This window comes from Mustela nigripes, chromosome 4, assembly GCF_022355385.1.
Source record: "Mustela nigripes isolate SB6536 chromosome 4, MUSNIG.SB6536, whole genome shotgun sequence".
NCBI lineage: Eukaryota > Metazoa > Chordata > Mammalia > Carnivora > Mustelidae > Mustela > Mustela nigripes.
In genome coordinates, this window is record NC_081560.1 from 59,674,199 (window position 1) to 59,696,645 (window position 22,447).

General features: G+C 35.7%; 1 protein-coding gene across 5 annotated transcripts in view; it reads left to right on the forward strand.

Annotated features, from left to right (window-relative positions):
- DGKB (diacylglycerol kinase beta) overlaps window positions 1-22,447 on the forward strand; it is a 709,227-nt gene that overhangs the window by 212,984 nt on the left and 473,796 nt on the right. For all 5 annotated transcript variants that reach the window (XM_059396759.1, XM_059396762.1, XM_059396761.1 and 2 more), the window contains one exon: window positions 5,860-5,958. In XM_059396759.1, coding sequence (XP_059252742.1) covers window positions 5,860-5,958 — 99 coding nt within the window. The remainder of the gene's footprint in view (window positions 1-5,859; window positions 5,959-22,447) is intronic.

Consider the following 22,447-nt stretch of genomic DNA (forward strand, 5'->3'; position numbering starts at 1 on the left):
AGTGTATTTCCTTGACATTCTTTTAAAAACAAGTTGTAATTTGCTCCTGGTTGTACTAAAATGTCCCGAGTGAGGTGGGACTCAGCAAGATAGGAGGGTGATACATTTCATTTGAACTTGACAAAAGAAAGCCTACAAAGGCTATGATTTATTTACTTTCGGTATCATGTGGGTCTACTCCTTTATTAAAATATTAGGCTATGAGTAGTAGTGTTTCCAATGCCTTTCCAATAAGAAGATTTATGCTTTAGCAAATATCTGCATTTAAGCAGGATCCTGAATTTGCAAAATGTTAGAAACAAAAGAATGTATAAACCAACAATGTTCCTTTAAATCAGGGCACTTAGTTTTTCTTTAGAAGAATGACGTCTGTGTCTTATTTTCCTACAAATACATATGGAAATTTATTTTCTATTTTTTTCCTCCCTTGACTTGTTAGATTCTAGTGCTTTATTCTCAATATAGTACCCCAACTCTTTCCACAACTCCACCCTGTAAATACATACACGTGCATATACACACATTCACACGCATATGTACTTTCACATGTTTTCTTTTTCTTCCTAACTTGAGACAGCTTTTCCCAATAAACACAGATCTGGCTGTAAATTAGGTGCCATTGGAAATTGTCATAAACTCTGAAATTATTTCCAAGTGTTTAATTCATTTCCAGGAAAAGCTGGTTCATATTTTATGAATTTCCTAGATATAGGACTGATTCAGTTAATACAAAAGAGAATTTCTGGGGGTGCCTGGGTGGCTCAGTGGGTTAAGCCTCTGCCTTCGCCTCAGCTCATGATCCCAGGGTCCTGGGATGGAGCCCAGCATTGAGCTCTCTGCTCCACAGGGAGCCTGCTCCCCCCACCCCCCGCCCACCTGCCTCTGTGCCTGCTTGTGATCTCTGTCAAATAAATAAATAAAATCTTAAAAAAAAAAAAAAAGAATTTCTGTACATATAAAAATAAAATGACTTAAGGATTTCTGTGCCTTACTCTTAAAAAAATGCAAAGACACCCAGGAACCAAAATAAAAACACTTAAAAGAAGGCAACAATTTCTTTTTGTTTTGTTAATTTAATTTTTTTTAAAGTGTTCCAAGATTCATTGTTTATGCATCACACCCAGTGCTCCATGCAATACGTGCCCTCCTTAATACCCACCACCAGGCACACCCAACCCCCACACCCCTCCCCTCCAAAACCCTGTTTGTTTATCAGAGTCCTCAGTCTCTCATGGTTCATCTTCCCCTCCAATTTTCCCCAGTTCACTTTTCCTTTCCTTCTCCTAATGTCCTCCATGTTATTGAAGGTAACAGTTTCTTATCTTTGGGGCTCCACTGGCCATTTTATTGAAGAGGCAGGATTCATCTGTGCTCTAGTTTATTTATATTCTTGATGAGGATTTTTGTATTTTCACTTCTGCTGATTTGGGATCTGGGTTGTCTTTAAGACAATTTTCAATCTTCAGCATCTTACTGACACTGAAAAGGACTCAGCTGTGTCTTTTTCTTATACCCTTGTCTGTAAATGTCATGGCCTCAAGTTTAAGCAAATTGTTTTTATTGCTGATTATGTTCACCTTTTTCCTTTTTAAAATTATATTGAAAAATAACATACATGCTGAAGAATATAAATATCTTAAGGGTAGAACTGGATGAATTTTGCGTAAATGAACAACTCATGTAATAACAATCTGATCAAGAGAGGTGCCTGGGTGTCTCAGTGGGTTAAAGACTCTGCCTTTGGCTCAGGTCGTGATCTCGGGGTCCTGAGATCGAGCTCTGCGTTGGGCTCTCTGCTAGATGGGGAGCCTGCTTCCTCCTCTCTCACTGCCTGCCTCTCTGCCTATTTGTCATCTCTCTCTCTGTCAAATAAAGAAATAAAAAACCTTAAAAAAAAAAAGAATCTGATCAAGAAATAAAGCATTGCCAGTAACCTAAGATTTTGGGTTGGGGGAGGGAAGGAGCTTTTAAAATCTATCATATGGGGGCGCCTGGGTGGCTCAGTTGGTTAAGCGACTGCATTCAGCTCAGGTCATGATCCTGGAGTTCCAGGATTGAGTCCCGCATCGCGCTCGCTGCTCTGCAAGGAGTCTGCTTCTCCCTCTGACCTTTTCTCCTCTCATGCTCTCTTTCACTCTCTCTCTCTCTCAAGTAAATAAATAAAATCTTTTTAAAAAATTTAAAATCTATCATATGGCTTGTATTTTTTGATATTTGCCTTTTTTAAATAGACTTTTTATTTTTAGAGCAGTTTAGGGTTCACAGCAAAAAATGATCCTCACTTTTTTTTGAAGGGTTTCTTTCTTTCTTTCTTCTTTTCTTTCTTTATCTGAGAGCGAGGGACAGAGAGTGTGTGAGTAGGGGAGGTGGGTCGGGGGAAGAGACAGAGAGAATCTCCAGCAGTCTCTATTCTGAACAGGGAGCCTGAAGCAGGCTCCAAGCTGGGGATAGGGGTCTCCAACCTGGGGTCTCCAACCAGGGTTCTGCTTCATTCCATGACCCTGAGATTATGATCTGAGCAAAAACCAAAAGTGGGTCCCTTAACTGACTGGACTACCTAGGCTCCCCAAATGATGTTCACTCTTAATCTTCATAAATAGTACTGAGAACTATAAGTTACTTTTTTTGGCTTTCACATTTTGTACTTTGTCTTCAAGTGTGTCTCTCAGCAATATGGTGAATAAACTAGAACTGCTATACAAATTTGTCTTCTAGCTTTTGAAATGATGAGAATGATCAGTAGTTCCCATATGGTGTCCTCCGTTTTGACACTTTGGGTTTCATGCAATGTCATGGTGGTGTTGATGGCCACCCAAGTACATTGAGCAGCTCTCAGTTCCCAGTCTTTTAAAAAAACAGACAAAAAAAGTAAGGTATCAGTGCACGTTACTAGTTAATACAGACTTTTGGGGCAGGAGATTTTTTTTTGCACTGCGTGATCATATGACTACCGACTTTCTTCTAGAGTCTGCTATTTGACCATGTTCCTTCAGGATTCTGCCTCACAGCTGCTTGGACAAAGCTCAGGAATATAAACAACAAGATAGGCAAACTAAAAAGGCCCCAGAAAGTTTTATTTGCTTATATATATTTATAAAAAATATATTTGCTTATATTCTGAAATCCCCATACCCAAATATGAAGATTTACCCCCTATACACATACTCTGTTCAGCTCAAGTGTGATTCTATTGAAGTCTTTTGTGGGTTTTGGTTGTGTGTTTTTTTTTTTTTTTTCTGGAAAATGGTCTTTAAAAAAGGAAAAAGACAAAAAACTGTCATTAAGTTCATTTTATGTTTGTCATCTCTTCTTACATCTGGTAGGCTTCAAATAAATATACAGAAAGGATCGTTATCCTTTGCCATATCAGTTGCAAATTGTTGGAAACACATGGAAAGGAGGCGTGGGGGAGAGGGAGGCCCTCAGATAGAATATCTGTGGTCAGTGTGGGCACTCAGAGAGCCCTGCCCCTCTGTCCTTCAGAGTCACATGTGAGGCTGAACGAACTTCAGGGAAGAGGAAAAAAATTCAGAACTTTCTCATTCCGTACACTCAAGGATCTTTAATGTAGATCTTGCCTCTACAAATTAGAGGCTTCTTAGATTCTGCATTCTCAGATTTAAAGAGGTCATACAGGATCAAAAAACAAAAAGCCTTTTTTGCTGTGACACCCTGGCATAGAAGAGCCTTAAGACTCATCGTTTGTCTTTGGTTTTGGTTCATTTTTTCATAGTGATTAAGATGTAAGCTTCCCAGGACTGCCATCACAAAATGCCACAAAATGAGTAGCTTTAAACAACAGAGCCTTATTCTCCTTTAGTACTGGAGGCCAGAAATTTGAAATCAAGGTCAGCAGGGTCAGAGTCCATCTGAAGGGTGTCTGGGAGAACGCTTCCTTGCGGCTTCCTGGGCTCTGCTGGGAGCCTGCCCTCCTTGCTCTTCCTTGGCTTGTGGCTGCATCATAGATCTTTTCCTGTGTTGCCACGTGGCCTCTTCCCTCCATCTCTGTCCCTGTAGGTCCAGATTTTTCTCTTCTTATGAGGACACTCTCATAGTAATTGGACCTGGCTTTTCTTTATCCTGTAAAACTTCAGCTGAACCTGAATACATCTACAGAGATCTTATTTCCAAATAAGTTCACATTCATAGGTACCCAGGGTGAGGACTTCAACATACCTTTTGAGGAATCCATTGTCCATTAGGTCCAAATCTCAAATTCCAGAGCCATGCTTTATTCTAAGGAAATTAAGTCCAATAAATTAATAATATATTTCACCACCAAATTTTCATTTGCCAAATCAAAACATCCATTTATTTAGCTCTTTTGTACATGTGGCATGAACCTCTGTTTTTAACACCTCTTGCCTCTTGACGTCGATCAGCAGCGCTTGGTAAGAAGACTAAACCATTGTCGGGGCACCTGGGTGGCTCAGTGGGTTAAAGCCTCTGCCTTCAGCGCAGGTTGTGATCTCAGGGTCCTGGGATCGAGCCCCACATCAAGACCCACATCAGGCTCTCTGCTCAGCATGGAGCCTGCCTTCCGCCTCTTTCTCTGCCTGCCTCTCTGCCTACTCATGATTTCTGTCTGTCAAATAAATTAAAAAAAGAAAAAAAGAAGACTAAACCATTGTCTTAGAAGGAGTTTACATGTCACTGAGAAGCAGCTGCTAACCATGGATGTATATGGAGAGGTTCTTTCATTTCATGTAATGGGGCCTTATGTGTAGGAATCATTGCCCAAGTAGCCTTAACTCAGGGCAAGGAGTTGTTAGTAGGACGGATATTTTAGATTGAAGGGCAACAGAATACTGCTTCAGGGGAGTTCTATCACCAATAGTAAATCAACACTCTTTGGGGGTTTATGTTTGATTGCTAATTAACTGCTTACTAAGGTAAGCTTGTTTTGAAAATTAATGTAGCCATGACTTAAACGGAGTGACTTTGGTTCAAAACTGAAAAATGATGCCGCTCCATTTTTGTTTTGAACAAAACACGTTACTTTACTAACATTTATAATTGTTCTAAAGTAGTAATATTTTATAAAAAATTTTATATTTTAATAATTTTATATTAAAGTAATATAGAGTGAGAGAGCAAGAAATCCCTAGATGCCTTTAGCAAATTTGTATGATTCCCATAAAAACTACCACCTCAATTTTAAAAATCACTATTTAATGCACTATGTTATAACACCTTAATTTAAACTTGTGACCAAGATGGATAAAAATACAGTTTAGATTCATACATGTTAAAAAGTAAAAAACATTATGTGATTATACCCTAACTTAATGTAGAGCTGATAAATACAATATAAAGATAAATTTTTATAATCATAATCATCTTCTTATATTTATATCCTGCTCCTACTGAGATGAATCTCTGGTTACATTTACATATTGAATTACAAAGTTAAAACTAATGATGGGATCAATTATGCCCCATACTGAGCTGTGCACTTTGGAATGACTTTGAGAAAACAGGAGGGTCAAAAAAAAAAAAAAAAGCATCCACGGCGCACAGTGGTTTCAGAATTATGCTAACAGATAAGCAAAGGAAGAGACAATAATTTGCATTTGTCAAGGAAATCAGGCATTTATTGGTATAAAACCTAAAGTATTTTGAATATAAACATTTCTCAGAATTCGAAAATATATAGGCTGGGTCATAGAAGTTGCTGAACGGTGGATTTAAGGTAGATATATAAGGGCAAACATAACATCATTCCCTTTTTGATCCTCTTAATTGTTCTTGGAATCCTTTTGATGTATTTTTAATGCATTTGCTGTATCTCAGTTGAAATATCTGCTCCATATTTGCTGTTGTCATGCCAAATGATAGTGTCTTCTTTCTCCTTCCTAGCTGCATAATAAATGTGCTTCTCATCTCAAACCTGAATGTGACTGCGGACCTTTGAAGGACCATATTTTACCACCCACAACAATCTGTCCAGTAGTCCTGGTGAGTTTTTCCTTCTCATCATTCTGCTCTAACTGTGAAGAACTGGTATGCTATACCATTAAATGCTTCCAGGGCTGATTCTTTTCCATTGATCAAGGCAGTGCTCTATAGATCAAAAATACCCCATTACTGCCAAGTAGACACCTTTGCCCACTATATTTCCTTTTTTCTTCATGGCACAGTAAATGTTTTCGTAAGGTGTGCTCTAACTGAAGCTGACTCAGGCTTCACCACTTAGTCATGCTGTACTTACCAGAAATTGTATAGGCGAAACACTTCTACATCTTACATGTTTTATAGATCTAGCTTCCCAGAATAATGAAGTTATTCTTATGGGCAATTTTGCTGGAGATGCACATTATATATCTGCAATGTTGAGTCCTCTTATCTAGGTCAGAGGCTACCTAGAAAGAGGACACATATGCTGAAGAAAGTTATGCACTGTCATTAGGTGTATTTTATTTTTTATGGGTGAACAATAAATTTAACCACCTGCAAAATACTTAATTAAATAAATATGTAAGTGGGAATATTTTAAAAAAATATGTAAGTGGGAAATGCATAACTGAGGCAACCCAGAGAAGAGTCAAACCTCAATAGAAAGAGAAGTAGGTAGTCAAAGATAATATTCATATTACATTTCAAAATCCAAATTGTTTCTAAAGTGAAACGCTTATTTTACAAAACAAACTATTTTATCTCCATAATGCAGTTCGCATTTTTAAAAACGACATGGAAATTAAGTGGCTGGGACTTTAGCTTGATATAATAAAAATACAACAACTAAGAAATGTTAGACAAATACTTTTCTAAAGGTCAACCTAGAAATTAATCAAATTACTCAATTTGCACCCACTTATGATTCATTTTGTAATTATCTGTAAAATACTGGTTGTATTTTAAATGTCTTTATTTAAAAATTATTTAAAACTCTTCATTTTCTCAAACTACAAGTGTAGAGCAAAAGAAAATACCCCACATTGCTGAGGATAGCAATAACTAATTCTCAGTTTCCTTTCTTCATGTGAGATTCATTAGAAATCCTGTAGTAAATAAGATTAATTAAAAATAATAAATGCCACATAAAAATACATTTTAGATGAATTTTGGTGTTATTTTATTTTTCATAGCATTGTCTTAAAGAGAAAGGACTTGTACCATTTTTAGATATTTATATTCTTTTTAAAGTTATAGTAATTTTACTACTTTTGATGCAGGCTTGATCTCAGATTTTAACCCTAGAAACATCCTGTCATCCTAACATCTAGCTTCCTATGTAAAACCCTACTCAGTTCATTGAACCAGGAGTTCCTTTGTCTACTTATGTCAACCTCTGGTCACATAAAGTCAAGCATGAGCTACTTTCTTTTTATTACTCTATCTTTTCTTTCTTTGAGAGAATCAAAGGTAGAGAACATGTATTACATGAATATTCTTGTATTCTAACAATCTTCACAAAACCCTCACCCTGGTGGTTTTTTTTTTTTTTTTTTAGATCCTCTTGATTCTGAAGATTTGTTTTCAATCATTAAATCTTCCTACAGTTTTAATCATGATTTGCATCTCAACATTTGCTCTTTTATCATTTCCTTGGTACTACCTACTCTATAATATTTGGCACTGTTGAAGACTTCGTCCTTCATGAATGCCTACCTTTCACTGACCGCCATTACGCCACGCTCTCCTGGGCTTTCTTCTGTTTCTCTGGATACCTGCCCTTTATCTTTCCTGGTTTTCATGACTTCATCCTGCTCCATGCTGGTGAATCCCTTTGCTCAACCCTCATATGTCATAGCTTTTCACTCTTAACATTCTTCCCGGTGGGATCTTGTTTATTTAGTTGACTTCATTATCATGTTAATTTATATTCAGTTCATCATCCATCAATAGGTTTGCATCCCAAACCTATAAGCCTGCCACTTGAAGGCCCCATGCTGTCTTACATGCCCAATATATTATCATTATTGAATGTAATAATAGTAGCTCATATAGAGAGGGCACATATACCATACCAGCTACTATGCTTAACATATTCATTCATTCATTTAGCAAGTATTTATTGAGTGTCTTGTTGATGCCAAATAGTATTATAGGTAGGGAGATAAAATGGTAAAAGCTAAAGTAAATCTTTGCTTTTGTAGTTTTCATTCCAGCAATAAACAATGAAATAAGAAAATGATTTCATACCTGGTTGTGCTTTAAATATAAAGGACAACGTTGAAGCAGGAAAAGAAGAGGAGAAATGTGGGGCTGTAGTTACTAAGGGGGTGCACTTTAGAGTTTAATATGGGAATAGTTGAATGGAGAGTTGAAGAAAGTGAGGGAGTCATCCACATGACTGTTGGGGGATGGAACTTCACAGAGGGGTCACCAAAGATGGACAAGTAAGGATTCAGAGGCAGGAGAAAACAGTCGTATCTGAAGAGCATCAAGGAGATTAGTGGCTGGGCCTAAGTGAGAAGGAGGAGGAAGAGTAGAGGAGCAGGTCAAAGATGTCATAAAATGTTCCTGTCCTGTAGGGCACTTTAGGCCACGGTAAGATCTTTAGCTTTTATTCTGAATGAGTTTGGAAGCCAGTAGAAGATTTTGATCAACAAAGGGGATGATATGACTTACAGTTTAAAAAGAACAATGGAACAATGTTAAGGGGGCAGCAATGAACAAAAACATATGTGATACTTCTCTTTTCTCAGAGAATTAGGAACCCGGGATATTGCTGAGAGAAAGGATGGTATAAACTGTATGAGAATTTAGAGGATTGGGAAGAAGTTACACAACAGGCACTGAGGAAAGTGGGAGCTTAATGGATCAAGGGAATGCCATTTGTTTAGCAGGGAGTAATGAACAACCCCTTGTTAATCATCATAAATTTAGAGTAAGACCAGTAAGCTTGGATGAGTATATTTCTCTAGTCAAATTCAGTTCTATTTCTCCATTTTTATTCTAGTTCCAGGAGTAGAATAGGCATAGCCTAGCTTTAAGGACATTACACATAAAATTTAAGCTGGGAGTGAGGGAAGTAAGGACCTGGAGAGGGAGATACAATAATGGGCGGTAGGAAGAATATGTTGCAGATTATTGTGGAATCCTAGATTGTTGAAGTCAAGGTTATCAGTATTTCAGTGTCAGGTTGTGAGAATGAGTGGGATAGCAAATTGAGATTATGAAAGGGTTGTGGTCACTGGTAATGATAGGTAAGAATTTGTTTAATCCTCACAGTGACACTATAAGATAAATATTATAACTATCTACATTCCTTTTATGAGTAACCGAGAAACAGAGAGGTTAAGTACATTTCCTATGTCACATGGCTATGAGCTAACAGGCCAGAATTGGAACCCAAGAATTATTATTCCATAACTCATTCACTGAACTTACCATTCTCACCCTTTTTCCAAATCCCAAACAGACCCTTCCCCTCTCCTGTTTTTCTTACCTTGGTGACTAGAACATTCATATTCTAACTTTCCCAAGATAGAAACCTAAGAATTATCTTTGATGACTCATCTTAAATATCAGATTAATCATTGGGCAGCCTATTCTAATGTTTTCAATCCTTTTTCTTTCTTCAGCCCAACTGCAACTGCCTCATGTGTCACCATCACAAATTATTGTTCAGGATTGTCCTAATGACATTCTTACTGAATTACCTCCATTCCACACATTCTTCATTCTGCAGGAGCGGAATGAATCCACTTGTGAAAAATATCTAATATTTTCCTGCTTAAATATTTTAACATATTTAAAATAAGTAAATATCCAGTAGTTCTCTATTTGAATTCCAATTTATCTAACATGGCAAGCAAGGCTCTAACTAGATCGACTCACCCAATCCCTCATGTCATTAGCACACTTGAATTCAAGGATAATTTGAACTACTATAGTTCTCTTAAGTACACCCACTTTCTAAAGCTTCTGGAGTTTTGTATATGTTAATGAATCAGCCTGAATCACTTTACTTTAAAATTTCCCCTGCCTTGCTAAATAGAAATTAAAGGTTACTTTTTTAGTCTTGAATAAATACTCATACCACTTTTAGACCCATTAACTATTTAAATAAAGAAATTATACCATTGTTCTGCCCACAGAATTGCTTAATCAGTTCTGACTGATGGCTCTGAGACTTTTTAGTTTGTAAACTCTCATTTGACATCCCAAGAATAATTCCACACCATATCCCACACTGTACACTTTTTTTAACTTTTGTTTAAAGAAAATCGTTAGTCTTCACAAGTAATATAATCTCGTTTTCCTTTTTTTCAATAACAATTCCCTTCTTAAAAACTATGAGTTCCGTTTTCTCATGCTGATGTACTTGAAGAAGAGCAGGTGAGGTTCAGAATCACTGTAAGATGGCCATTAGTAGAAGAAATCTCTCTTTAATCTGGGAAATATAAAATGAAGAGCTTAAGATACTTACTTTTATTGAGGTTTTTCTTTCCTTTGCCTTGACTATATAGTCAGACATTGGCTATTGAATGAGCGACATAAACTTAATATGGAGTTTAATTCCTGGTTGAAACACCTAAATAACATACTACAAGTCAAGGTCCACAGCAGCACTCTTTTGATATTTTAGGACATCTTTTTAGGTGTTATTTATCTTTTTAAAAATCCCACATCACATTTCCATCACATTTCTCAGCCTCCCAATTGCTCCCCAACACTTGTTATTACCTTTAAGTTAAAAGAGTCAGTAGATGTGTGCTCACCTGTTATGGGGATTAGCAAGGTAAGCACCTTCTTTGCACTGATGGCGTGCTCTTATTGGCATATACTACAAACGGCTTTCACACATAATTGGTCTTGATAGTGCCTATTGCCATAAAAATGGATCCAAACCAACTACTCTAAAATTAAAATTAAAATGTGACCAGTGAGTCTATACATCACATATAATCACTGCTTTCTGGGATTGCTTTTGGTTTCTGGCATATTTTGAGAGTATTATCAAAAAAACATATTGCTTAAAATTGATGTAGTTTAGAGACTTTTGTCAAGATACTTCTGTGTTTGAATACTTACCATGCTTTCTTTGAAAAATCTTGCAGCAAAAATGATGACATTCATGGTCCATTTACTGCGATATCGGAGAAAATTCAGAACTGTTTCCAAAGGCAGATTTCTTGAAGGCCTTCCCTCATCCTATCTCCAGACAAATGTAAAGTGATTCCAATCTATTCAGTGGGGACCCTTGATAAGTAACTTAATTTCCATAAAAGGCCATTAACCCTTCCCACCTGATTGTTAAAATGAATATTTCTCCTTTGAATGGAGTCCATTAAAAAATATGTTCTTGACTCTCCTTATAGATGAAACTTAGAAATTTCTGCTGTCCAATATCAAAGTGACAATGAAAAAAATTATAATAATTTCATGGAGAATGTGGCCTGATAAGCATGAAACCCACCTTTTATGTTCTTTTATGTTCTAAATTTTACCCCCAACCAAAGACGGACTTGTTCCATCTGTTTTAGTCCCTTACTGAATTGCTTTAATTAAATTCAGACTCACCATTATGTCATTTACCTACATTGAAAGATATTTTAAAAGTGATTTGGAACTCCTTATTGTAATAAAAAAAAGCTGTTTTTAGAGATGCCTCCATTACCTAATAGAAATTCCTCCGTTCCCTTTATCATGGTTTTCTTTCAGTCCCTATCGTCCTATTACTGTCATATTTTTATTATATAGTATTACATACTTATTATTTACACACACACACACACATGTTAGCCCCTCACCCCCAGAAAGGCTGAATACAATAGATCCAGGCATTGTGTTTAAATTAAAAATTTTTTTTTAAAAAAGAGAATATTCCAGATAAGCATTTAAGATAAAACACACTGCCTGAATCCATTACTGTCGTGTTTTAACTTCTACCCTTAAAATGCACAGAGGTAAATGCATAAGACATTTGACAATGATGTATGTATTTATGTTATTTACTTCTTCGTGATAATTCATAACTTTATTACTATCCCATCCATAAATTTTTCTTCCTCTTATTGGCCTCAGTTAGAACTTCTAAAATTATTTTTAATAGTTCATAAATTTGTTGAGTCACAGAAATCAATGAAATAGGCTAGGTAAAGTCCCTTTGATTCTCAGAGTAATTTTGTAGAGGAAGCTATAAATTTGATCAACTTCTCTAGAACTGTAGTGTAGTCTGTATGTTCATTCCAAATTTTATATTATTTTTTTATGATCAGTCCATTTGGATCTCAAGGAGTGTACATGTTTTTATAATGATTCTTCAGTTTGAGGGTGGCTTTTATTACATTGATTCTTTCACTATCAACAAAAGAAAACTTGAGGGGCACCTGGGTGGCTCAGTGGGTTAAAGCCTCTGCCTTTGGCTCAGGTCATGATCCTAGAGTCCTGGGATCAAGCCCCACATCAGGCTCTCTGCTCAGCAGGGAGCCTGCTTATCTCTCTACGTTTCTCCCAGCCAAGAAGCTCAACTCAATGGTTGTGTATGTGCAGATACATCACACCGCAACTGTTTGCAACAGCCAAAGCTACCAAGTCAGTTTCATCTCACAGAGGGCTTTGAAAATGCCGCAGATATAATTTTGGTTAGTATTATAATGGTCAACCCTATGGCCAATTATGACATTGAGAGATTATGTGGATTATGCTCCTTTTTGCTAGGAAATGTTTGTAAGTAGGAAGAAGACAAGGAAATAAAGGACTATACCAAAAGGAAATGGTGGGGGCGCCTGGCTGGCTCAGTGGGTTAAAGCCTCTGCTTTCTGCTCAGGTCATGGTCTCAGGGTCCTCGGATCGAGTCCCTCGGATCGAGCTCTCTGTTCAGGAGGGAGCCTGCTTCCTCTTCTCTCTGCCTGTCTCTCTGCCTACTTGTGATCTTTGTCTGTCAAATAAATAAATAAAATCTTTTAAGAAAGAAAAAAAGAAAACTTGAGATGTCTTATGAAGAAGTGGCATTTTAAACTTTATGTTTGAACAGTGAAATGAAGCAGATCATTGGAAAAATCATTTTTATTTTATTTAGCTCTGTGATTAAATTCAATTTTCTCCGTGCTAGAGTAATTCTTGTACATCATTATTTAAAAATAAGATTCCTTTTATCTAAATAGGGGGTGGATTATTTTGTCATTTTCTGTATCAGTATATACTAGTAAAGCTAAGAAGTTAAATATAGGGATGATATAATGTTGATTATTTTAAACTAGAGTTTATTTATTTCTATTTTATTTATTTATTTGACAGACAGAGATCACAAGTAGACAGAGAGGCAGGCAGAGAGAAAGGGAGAAGCAGGCTCCCTGCTAAGCAGAGAGCCCAATGTGGGTCTCAATCCCAGGACCCTGGGATCATGACCTGAGCGGAAGACAGAGGCTTTAACCCACTGAACCACCCAGGCGCCCCTAGAGTTTATTTTGTAAAGGTTTCATTTACTTGCTAGAGAGAGAGGAAAAGAGAGAGCATGTGCAGGTGTACATGCAAGCAGGGGAAGGTTCAGAGGGGGAGGAAGAGAAAGAGGGAAAGTATCCCAAGTAGATTGTACACAAAGCACAGAGCCTGAAGCAGGGCTGAATCTCACAACCCTGAGATCGTGACCTGAGCTGAAAGCAAGAGTCAGACGCTTAACCGACTGAGCCATGCAGGTGTCCCAAACTGGAGTTTATATTAAAGATAAGCATCTACTGTTTATATACTATAATGACTGTCTTTAAGATCATTACTGATAATCTATGTGCATTATTTTTATATACAATGTCTTCAGTGCAAGATTCTTTTATGTTTTATCATCTCTTCTCTCTACTTCTTCCTTTCACCTTTCCATTGTCTTTTTAAGTTTTTGGAGCTAAACGTCCAGATAAGAGCATTTCTCTTCTTTCCCAGAAATTATGCTCTATTGGCTAAGACAGGCAAGCTGATTACACACTATGGTAAGATAAAAATATTAACTTATAGGGGCCCTCGAGGACAAACTCTTAATTCTTCTGGAGGGTAATTCAAAGAGTAAATAAAGGTTTTCTTGAAGAAATGATGCCTGACTTTTCAAAAATAAGTGGGGATTTGACTGCCAAATATACAGTGAATGCCATATGAGTAGTCGAAGAAACCAGAGAGGACAGAGTGACATCTTGAAACTAAGAAATGATTATTGAGGGTTATGTGTAAAGGTGAGTCTTGGAGAGAATGACAAGATAAGGTATGAGATAGTGAAAATCCTGTCCTGTCTTGTCAAGGAGTTAAGCTTATCCAGTATAAATAGAAGACAACATGATCAGGTTTTAGAAAGAAAGTTCTGATGAATCGAACTAATCAAAAACTAATGATGTATTATATGGTGGCTAATTGAAAATAAAAAATAATAAAGATTATGTCTGAGATTTAAATTAAAAAAAAAAGAAAGAAAATTCTAGTAGCAGGGTGATCTAAAATAGATTTAAAGCTGGGAAAAAAATAAAGCTGGGAGCACAGGAGATATGAGAGTGTAAATAGAGGATTGTTATGTGAACAATCAGAAACATCAACAGAGTAAGAAAATGAGCAAATCAGGAGAGAAGATTGTGGCCAAAACTGGAATTAGAGTGTCTGATTTGATTTCAGAGTAGATTAGTCATAGAGGACGGTAAAATCTGGTTTGCAGCCATGGATCTGGGAGGCTGTCTTCCCAGTGAGGAGAGGAAGTTCACTAGCTATCAGGAGGTCAAGTAACTCTAGGGATAGTTTATTATATGTTGTCCTTAAAACATCCCAAGATAATTATAGGGTCTTGATGAATTGGTTGCTATATAACCATAATGAATAAGAATAGGAAGAGCTAGGAGATTCCTTGAGTTTCAGATGATAAGAGATATTCTACTCTGAGTCTGAAGGAATGATGATTTAAATGGAAAGCTGAGTGATTTCCATAAAACTATAGAACAAGTACTGGTTGAGAGAATGAACAATCTCTTTTCAAAAACATACTAAAGGAAGTGGCAGTGACTTAGAAAGAAAAGCAGTACTTTGTTTATCTTAAACAAAGATTCAGAAAGCCCAGTAAAAAGTGTCAGAAATGAAGTGAGATACAAAAGATCAATTTAGGAGAAAGAAATCAGAAATAAGGTTGGGATAGTGATGACCAGAAAGGAAAGAGACTAGAAATTTAAGTTTCACGTGAACTCTGGATCAGTGGGCAAGTTGTTTCCTTCAAAGGGCTACAGAATCAGAACAAATGATTTGTGTCCAGAATATAAAAATAATTTATGTAAATAAATAATAAGTAGCAAATAATCCAAACCAAAAGGGCAAAAGACCTAAAGTAGGCTTTGGATAAAATATATAAATATATATAAATATACACAAATCTCCTAAAAACATATAATATATGCACACCGTCTTTACTCCATCAGGAAAATACATTTTTAAATCTCAGTAGGTAACACTACACACCCAAAAGAATTATTAAGACAATTAAAAATCCAAGGCTTTGGAAAGGATAGAAAGCAAGTGGATTGTTCATACATTGCAGATGGAAGAATAAATTGGTTCAGCCATGTTACAATACTGTGTGGTAATATACTCTCTGTATTTGAGTCCTGATTTTTTCACTAATTTTGTGATATGCGGCATGTTACTCATATTTCATATGTCTGTGTTCCATTTGTAAAATGGAATTAAATGAATTAATTCATGAAAACTGCCTAGAAGGATGCCCAGTATATAGTAAGTGTTCAGATGATCTCACCTACTAACATGTTTATTTTAAGTGTTAATGTTGGAATTTAAAAAGTAGATTTCAACCATTTATTATTAAATAAAATTGATAAAAATGACATAAAAATTAAGAGATAAATTTAAAAATTGGAGTAAGATATGTAAGAATAATTATTAATATATAAAAAGAAGCACTTTTAAAAACTTCCTCCTGATTCTTAGATGTGTATTTAGGAATATCTGTAATTAAACTTTATATAGCATGTGACACCTTATTTTTACACTTAAACTAATATCATTAAATGTGTGTGTTTCTGTATACTATGGACCATTGCTATTCATGGCTGTATAATATCTTATTAAGTGAAGATATCATAATTTAGTTTAAATAATGTTTATGTCTAGCATGTTTCCAATTATTTATTTTGTTATGATATACAGTACCTTACTGAACATCTTTATGAAGAATGGCCTTTCCTGGTTACTCTGTAATCGATATTCCAAAGTATCCTTTATTCTGCTCATACTGTATTACTTTGTTCTACACATGAATCAGATTTCACAGTTCTTTAGTTCTTTCTGCACTATAAACATATCTTAATAAGGAATATAATGTTTGGAGTGTTTCCTAAAACAAAACAAAAAAAAGTTGTAGCATAAACTATTAATGTAAACATTTAAGTAACTGATTTTAGAGGATAATTGTATCTTACGTTTACACAAACATCATATTATCAGAATGTACAATCAGAATAGTATTCATTGGCAGATAAATGATATAAAAAATCAAGTGTATGTTCAATATGGTGCCTCTTTTGGACCAGTTGTGGTCTCTTCTCCCCAAAATACTTTATATTCTTGTTATAATATTCTATATTATCTTAAATAAACATAGAAGAATGCCAACAGAATCAATAATGAAGTTCGTTTGCTCAGAGAAAGGAAAATAAAGCTATTTGGGTAATATGAATTCTAGACATACCCTTAGACTTGATTCATATTTTTCCAACTACCTCTCTTCTTTACTGTTACTGAAAACTTGGGCAACATGATGTTGCTGAAATACCAGTTGATGCATTTCTACATATAACACTCTTGGAGAACCACATGTCTATATTACCTTCTTTTCTTCCAATCTTGCTTGCTCTTCTACAATTATAAGAATTCTACTAGATTATGCATTGTAGATATGGTGATTAAGTCTAGTGTAGTATTGGTTATGTTAAATCTTTCCTTAAAGTATGTGTTTTATCAAGTCATTACTCCTCAACAATGTCAAAAGTTCTGCTAGAGAGAGAAAGCATGGTATTTGTGTATTTTCCTCACAGTCCAGCTATTATGGGATCTCTCTGTCTTCTCTGTCACTTAACTGTAACCAGAACACTTAATAATGACCATTTCAATAGTAAACATGAGCCAGTGTAAGGGGCGTGGGGGAGATGTTTGAATTCCTCATGATTGTGAAATTTGGATTTTGAATGCTCTGGAACCTTGCTTCCTATACTAGTTGTAGGGCTCCCAGAAGTTTAATGGAGAGGTGTGAACAGTTGGCTAAGGCTGTGACTTGCTGCAGTGAGCTTCAGTTTTTATTTAACATCAATTCGGCTGCTTCTCCCTTCTTTGCATTTACCTCTTTAACCTTTAACCACAGTTACTGAAGTCATCTATTTTCTTCAAATTCTTTATGTAATGTACCATGGGTTTATGCCTGTGCAATTTTCTTTTTTGTCTAAAGAGTGGGGACAAGCCCATTGTCAGTGCTCAATAAATGTTTCATCAGTGCCATTACTTAATATTCATTTAATTAATATTCATTATAGATCAATTCATAATTGTCATCATAGTAATGATAGGCAAAAAAGAATCTAATTTTTTCCATACTTTGAAAATCTAACTCGGACTCATTTTTAAGTTATTATTCATAAAAAGATAGCTGCTTTTTATTTATTTATTTTAAAAATATATAGAAGTAAATTCTGAACATCCCTATATTTTTTTGCCAATGGTTTTCTTTACTCAAATTTCAATGAGGAACATATTTAGGCACTAAAGCTCTATGATGTTTATAATATACGTGTACATCCATTTTGGGTGGACAGAGTCTTCATGTATTTTTATTTTAAAGGTACATAGGATAAGAAATGGGAAAAGACCCTGCACACTAAGTGATGATCCCATCATCCATACTTGTGAGATGAACCATTTATCTGTTACATTGTCTTAGATTGATTTTAGTGGTTTCCAAAGAACCCATCTTCATAGTAGCTTAAGCTATGTAATATAGTATATGTATACTTACAAATAAGGTCTAATCTAGAAGAAAAAATTCATTATATTGTGGCAAATTATATTTGTTTCTACCTAAATGAGTATGATAGAGTTCTATTGTTAGGATTCTAAAATACTATTTTTAGTTGCTTGTTTGTTTTTTTTTAATAGGGCTGCATAGATGTTTTTCCACATTTCTCTGATATTTTATGCCTAACATGTGGCTGTACCCAGAGCAAATTATAATAATTTTTTTTTAAGGAAACAAACTTGGAGTCTGTTCATTTTGTCATGATTTATAGAAAAGTAAAAATGAAAGACTGATATGACATAAACTGGGAGTTCAATTAATTGAAAATCTGATGGAAATCTAAATCATGTAGGCAAAAAAATAAGCATTATGTAATGAAGGATAAAAATATTTGATAGCTAAAATCTAGGAAATAGGCGGAAGCAAAGTAAAGAATATCTTTTATATACCTGTTTCAAAAGTGAGGATATGCAATTATCTATTAATTAATTAAGTTATTTTACAGCTTACTGCCAATAACATTAGCAGCTTATATAAGTATGCAGCAATCTAACACAATAAATGTATACTGAAATCAAATTAGTCTTAGAAAATCACCTCACTAATATCCTAAAAAAGTTGACAGAGGTAGTTTGCAAATTTGTCGCTGAGTTTCTTAGTAGCCTTATGAAAAGAGGGGGAATACAGTCTTGACAGTCTTCACAACATAAAAACAAATCATTCACTTAGCAGAAACACTTTTTGTTGTTACTGTTGTTTCTGAGGTCTGAGATTAATTTCTTCCATACCAAATTGTATCAGAGGGCACAACGGCTCAACAATATTGCTATAATCATAGTAATGTTTGTTTCCTTTGGTTTCTCTTTTTTATAATAACTGTCAATGCAGATGGATGGCTTATGGCCAAAGTGCATTTTAGTATAAAGAAGTCTACCTGTTGCCAAAATAAAATAGTAATTCTGCCATAAGGAAAAAGAAAGAAGCATAGTAGTTAGAAGTTACATCGATGTCATATGTGAAGATTTATTATATTGAGCAGAAGAAAACATTAACAGCAATTGTTTTACATGATCAAGAATACTAAAGAAAACATCTATTTTATAATATATTGATTTAAAAGGAGTAACTATAAGGTTAAGAAACGACATAGAGAAAAAAAAAATACCTTAGGAGAAACCAAAAAGAAACCAGTGTCTTTTTGAGACACTGTGTCTCTTGAAGACAGTGTCTCTTCAGAATCAACTTCTGAAGAGAACTGCCTCAGTGATTTGATGGAGTGGATTAAGAAAATCTCGTTTAGTGCAAAGATGCTATCCCTAAACAAAAAATTAAAATATTTTCTTAAGTCTAAGTATACTGAAGAAAATAAAATTACGCTAAAAAGAACTGACATTTCTTCAAATTCACTCATCTATTTAATGCAATTCCATATAATGTTTATTTATTTTTTGCTTGGCATAATGATTCCACAGTTTGTCTGGAAGAATAAATATGCACAAATACATTATAAATTCATAAAGCCATAAGCAATAGTAAGGAAGACTTTTTTTTTTTAAAGATTTTATTCATTTATTAGAGAGAGAGCAAGCTCAAGTGAGAGAGAAGTGGAGAGAGAGGGAGAAGCAGACTCCAAATGGAGTAGGGAGCCCAATAAGAGGCTCGATCCTAGGACCCTGACATCATGACTTGAGCTGAAGGCAGCTGTTTAACCATCTGAGCCACCCAGGTGCCCCAGGAAAGACTTGTTTTTAACAAACCTTAAAATTATGCTTATTAAAGTCACAGTGATCAAAATAATGTCATAGTGGCTCTACAAGTTATAAGGACCTAGTAGAAAGTCTAAAACATAGTACACTAATATGAGGTAATGTAGTGTATGATGGAGGCCATATTTTTTTTTTTTTTTTAAAGATTTTATTTATTTATTTGACAGAGAGAGATCACAGCAGGCAGAGAGGCAGGCAGAGAGAGGGGAAGGGAAGGAAGCAGGCCCCTGCTGAGCAGAGAGCCCGACGCGGGACTCGATCCCAGGACCCTGAGATCATGACCTGAGCCGAAGGCAGTGGCTTAACCCACTGAGCCACCCAGGCGCCCCTGGAGGCCATATTTTTAATCTGGAGGGGGATAGTGGGAATTGGTGGTGTTGAGATTACTGCATAGCCATATGGGAAACCAAATTAAGATAAATTCCACTTTATACCTATTCCAAAATAAATTAAACATGGATTTAAGATTTATTTTTGCCCTTTAAAAAGATTTTTTGTGCCTTTTTATCTTTTTCCTAAAAGGAAAAGATTAAAGAAAATGTTGACAGACCTGACCAATCAAAAAAATTTTTAAATGGTAAAGAAAGAAAAAAATAAAAATAAAAATAAAAAGGTAAAGCCCAAAGCTCATAAATCAAGGCAAACACAAGCATTATAACAACAACAAAAAAAAAACCCTTGTTTTATAGAATTAATGGAAATAACTACAAAATAATTTTAAAACTTAACTGTCACCAATAATTAAGAAAATTTAAAACAAGTTAGAGATCATCCATTTTCTACTCAGTAAGACATGATTACCACGGAGCATGGCATAGATGCTCCCAGATATGTGAACCTCTGTATTGGTATTTTTCTGCTTGTGCCCTCCAAAGCAAGATTGGGGTTAGGGCAGGGCAAATATCCAGAACTAACTACATTACAGTAGAAATAAATACTTTAAATCATTTCTGTCTTCTAACTTTTAAACTTTGAGTGCAATTAAAATCAGATCCCTTCACCACTAGACATTTAAGGATAAATTCTACCTTGCAAAGGTAACCTATGGTTTTAATGATTCCAGATGAAGTGGCGGTGATCATAAAGTATTTATATGCATGATTTTCTCTGTCTTACTATTAAATATAACTTCTCTATTCTCAACTTTCAACGTGAAACCTGAACAAGAATTGATTCATTTAAAACTTTTGGTCTGTACACCAATTTCATGCACAATGCAGTGATTTTTGACACTCTTTTGTCCTTTTTTCTTAGTTCAACCTGCATTTCCCCCTTTCTATAGAAGAAGGATTGTTTAGTTCCTTTGAGGCTGCCATACTCACTCCTTGCCTTCCAGCCTAGGTGGTAGAATATATCATTTCAAATTCTGTTGTTAATGCTCACAGAAGCTTTGACCTATTTGGCCTTACTTGCCTAAGGAAACCCACATCTTATAGAAATACAGCTTACCACACCATATTCTATTCCATATAATATTATTCCTGTTTCACCCCAACCTCAAATATTCTTGAATTCTTCCATTTGGTTACCATTACTCCAATATCCTTGAGTACCTAACATGCTTGTGATAGGTAGCTCTGGACAGCACCATGATCTGAGTCCAGCACTGGAACTTCTCTGTTTCTACTCTTAGTGATATGTCTGCCCTTGAACCCATACTAGAAGGATGGCTGTTATTTTCTGTTTTTCTTTATTTGTATATGGATCTGACCTTGTCTGCTTCTTAACGTAGCCATAACTATATGCAGCTGTGAAGATACACTCACCGTGTCAGATTTTCCTCCTTCTACCTCAACTCACAGTATTCTCATTCCTGATTATCAAATGTGTGGAAGACTATTCTTGCTATTCATCCCAAATCCAGTGATGGTCTTTTGGGATGGCTTCCCAAGGAGCAGAGCATGAACCAGGGGCTTGGATGTTTGTGATTTATAGAGGGACGAATGTTTCTTTATAAAACCATCTGTATGGGATGGAGGAAGAAGGAGAGGAAGGGGGCTTTGTGCAAGAAAGTGGTTATAAGAAGATAGTAAACCTTGGCCTGAGCCCTGGGAGCTCTGGCATAAAATCATACCATAAGGCTGTTCTTAACCTAAGACAAGGGGTTGGCTTTTTCTAACTCAGATCAGCTATTCATTAGCTGTGGCTTCCTCCAGGATAAGAAGCGCTTGCTCCTCAGGCAGCCTGCTCCTGGAGTAAATAACTTCAGAAAATGTGACAATTAGGAATTCTCAACAGTCTAGACTCATAGCAGTTGGGGATAGATTCTCTGGCTAGGTGACAAAGAATCTGCATTGGGGTACCAAAAACATCCACTAGACCCCCTTTCCAAGAATCCTCTTTTTTGAATCCTCTGCAGCATTGACAGTATTTTAGATGCTCTGTTCTTGTATCATGACAGTATTTTAGATGCTCTGTTCTTGTATCATGACACTCACCTCACACGTTTCTACTCGATTTTATTCTGCCTCTCCAGTCACACTCAATCCATATTGCTCAACTCCTAGCCCTCCTTCTATTCTCTTAATTATGTTTCCCTTTTTAACTATATACTTGTGCCATTATGCTTGCTGTAGATTATCTCATCCAATTCCATGACTCCAGCTACCTCCCCCGCTTTTTTTTTAAGATTTTATTTATTTATTTGACAGAGAGAGAGAGACCACAAGTAGGCAGAGAGGCAGGCAGAGAGAAAGGGGGAAAGACTCTCCACTGAGAAGGGAGCCCAATGTGGGGCTCAGTCCCAGGA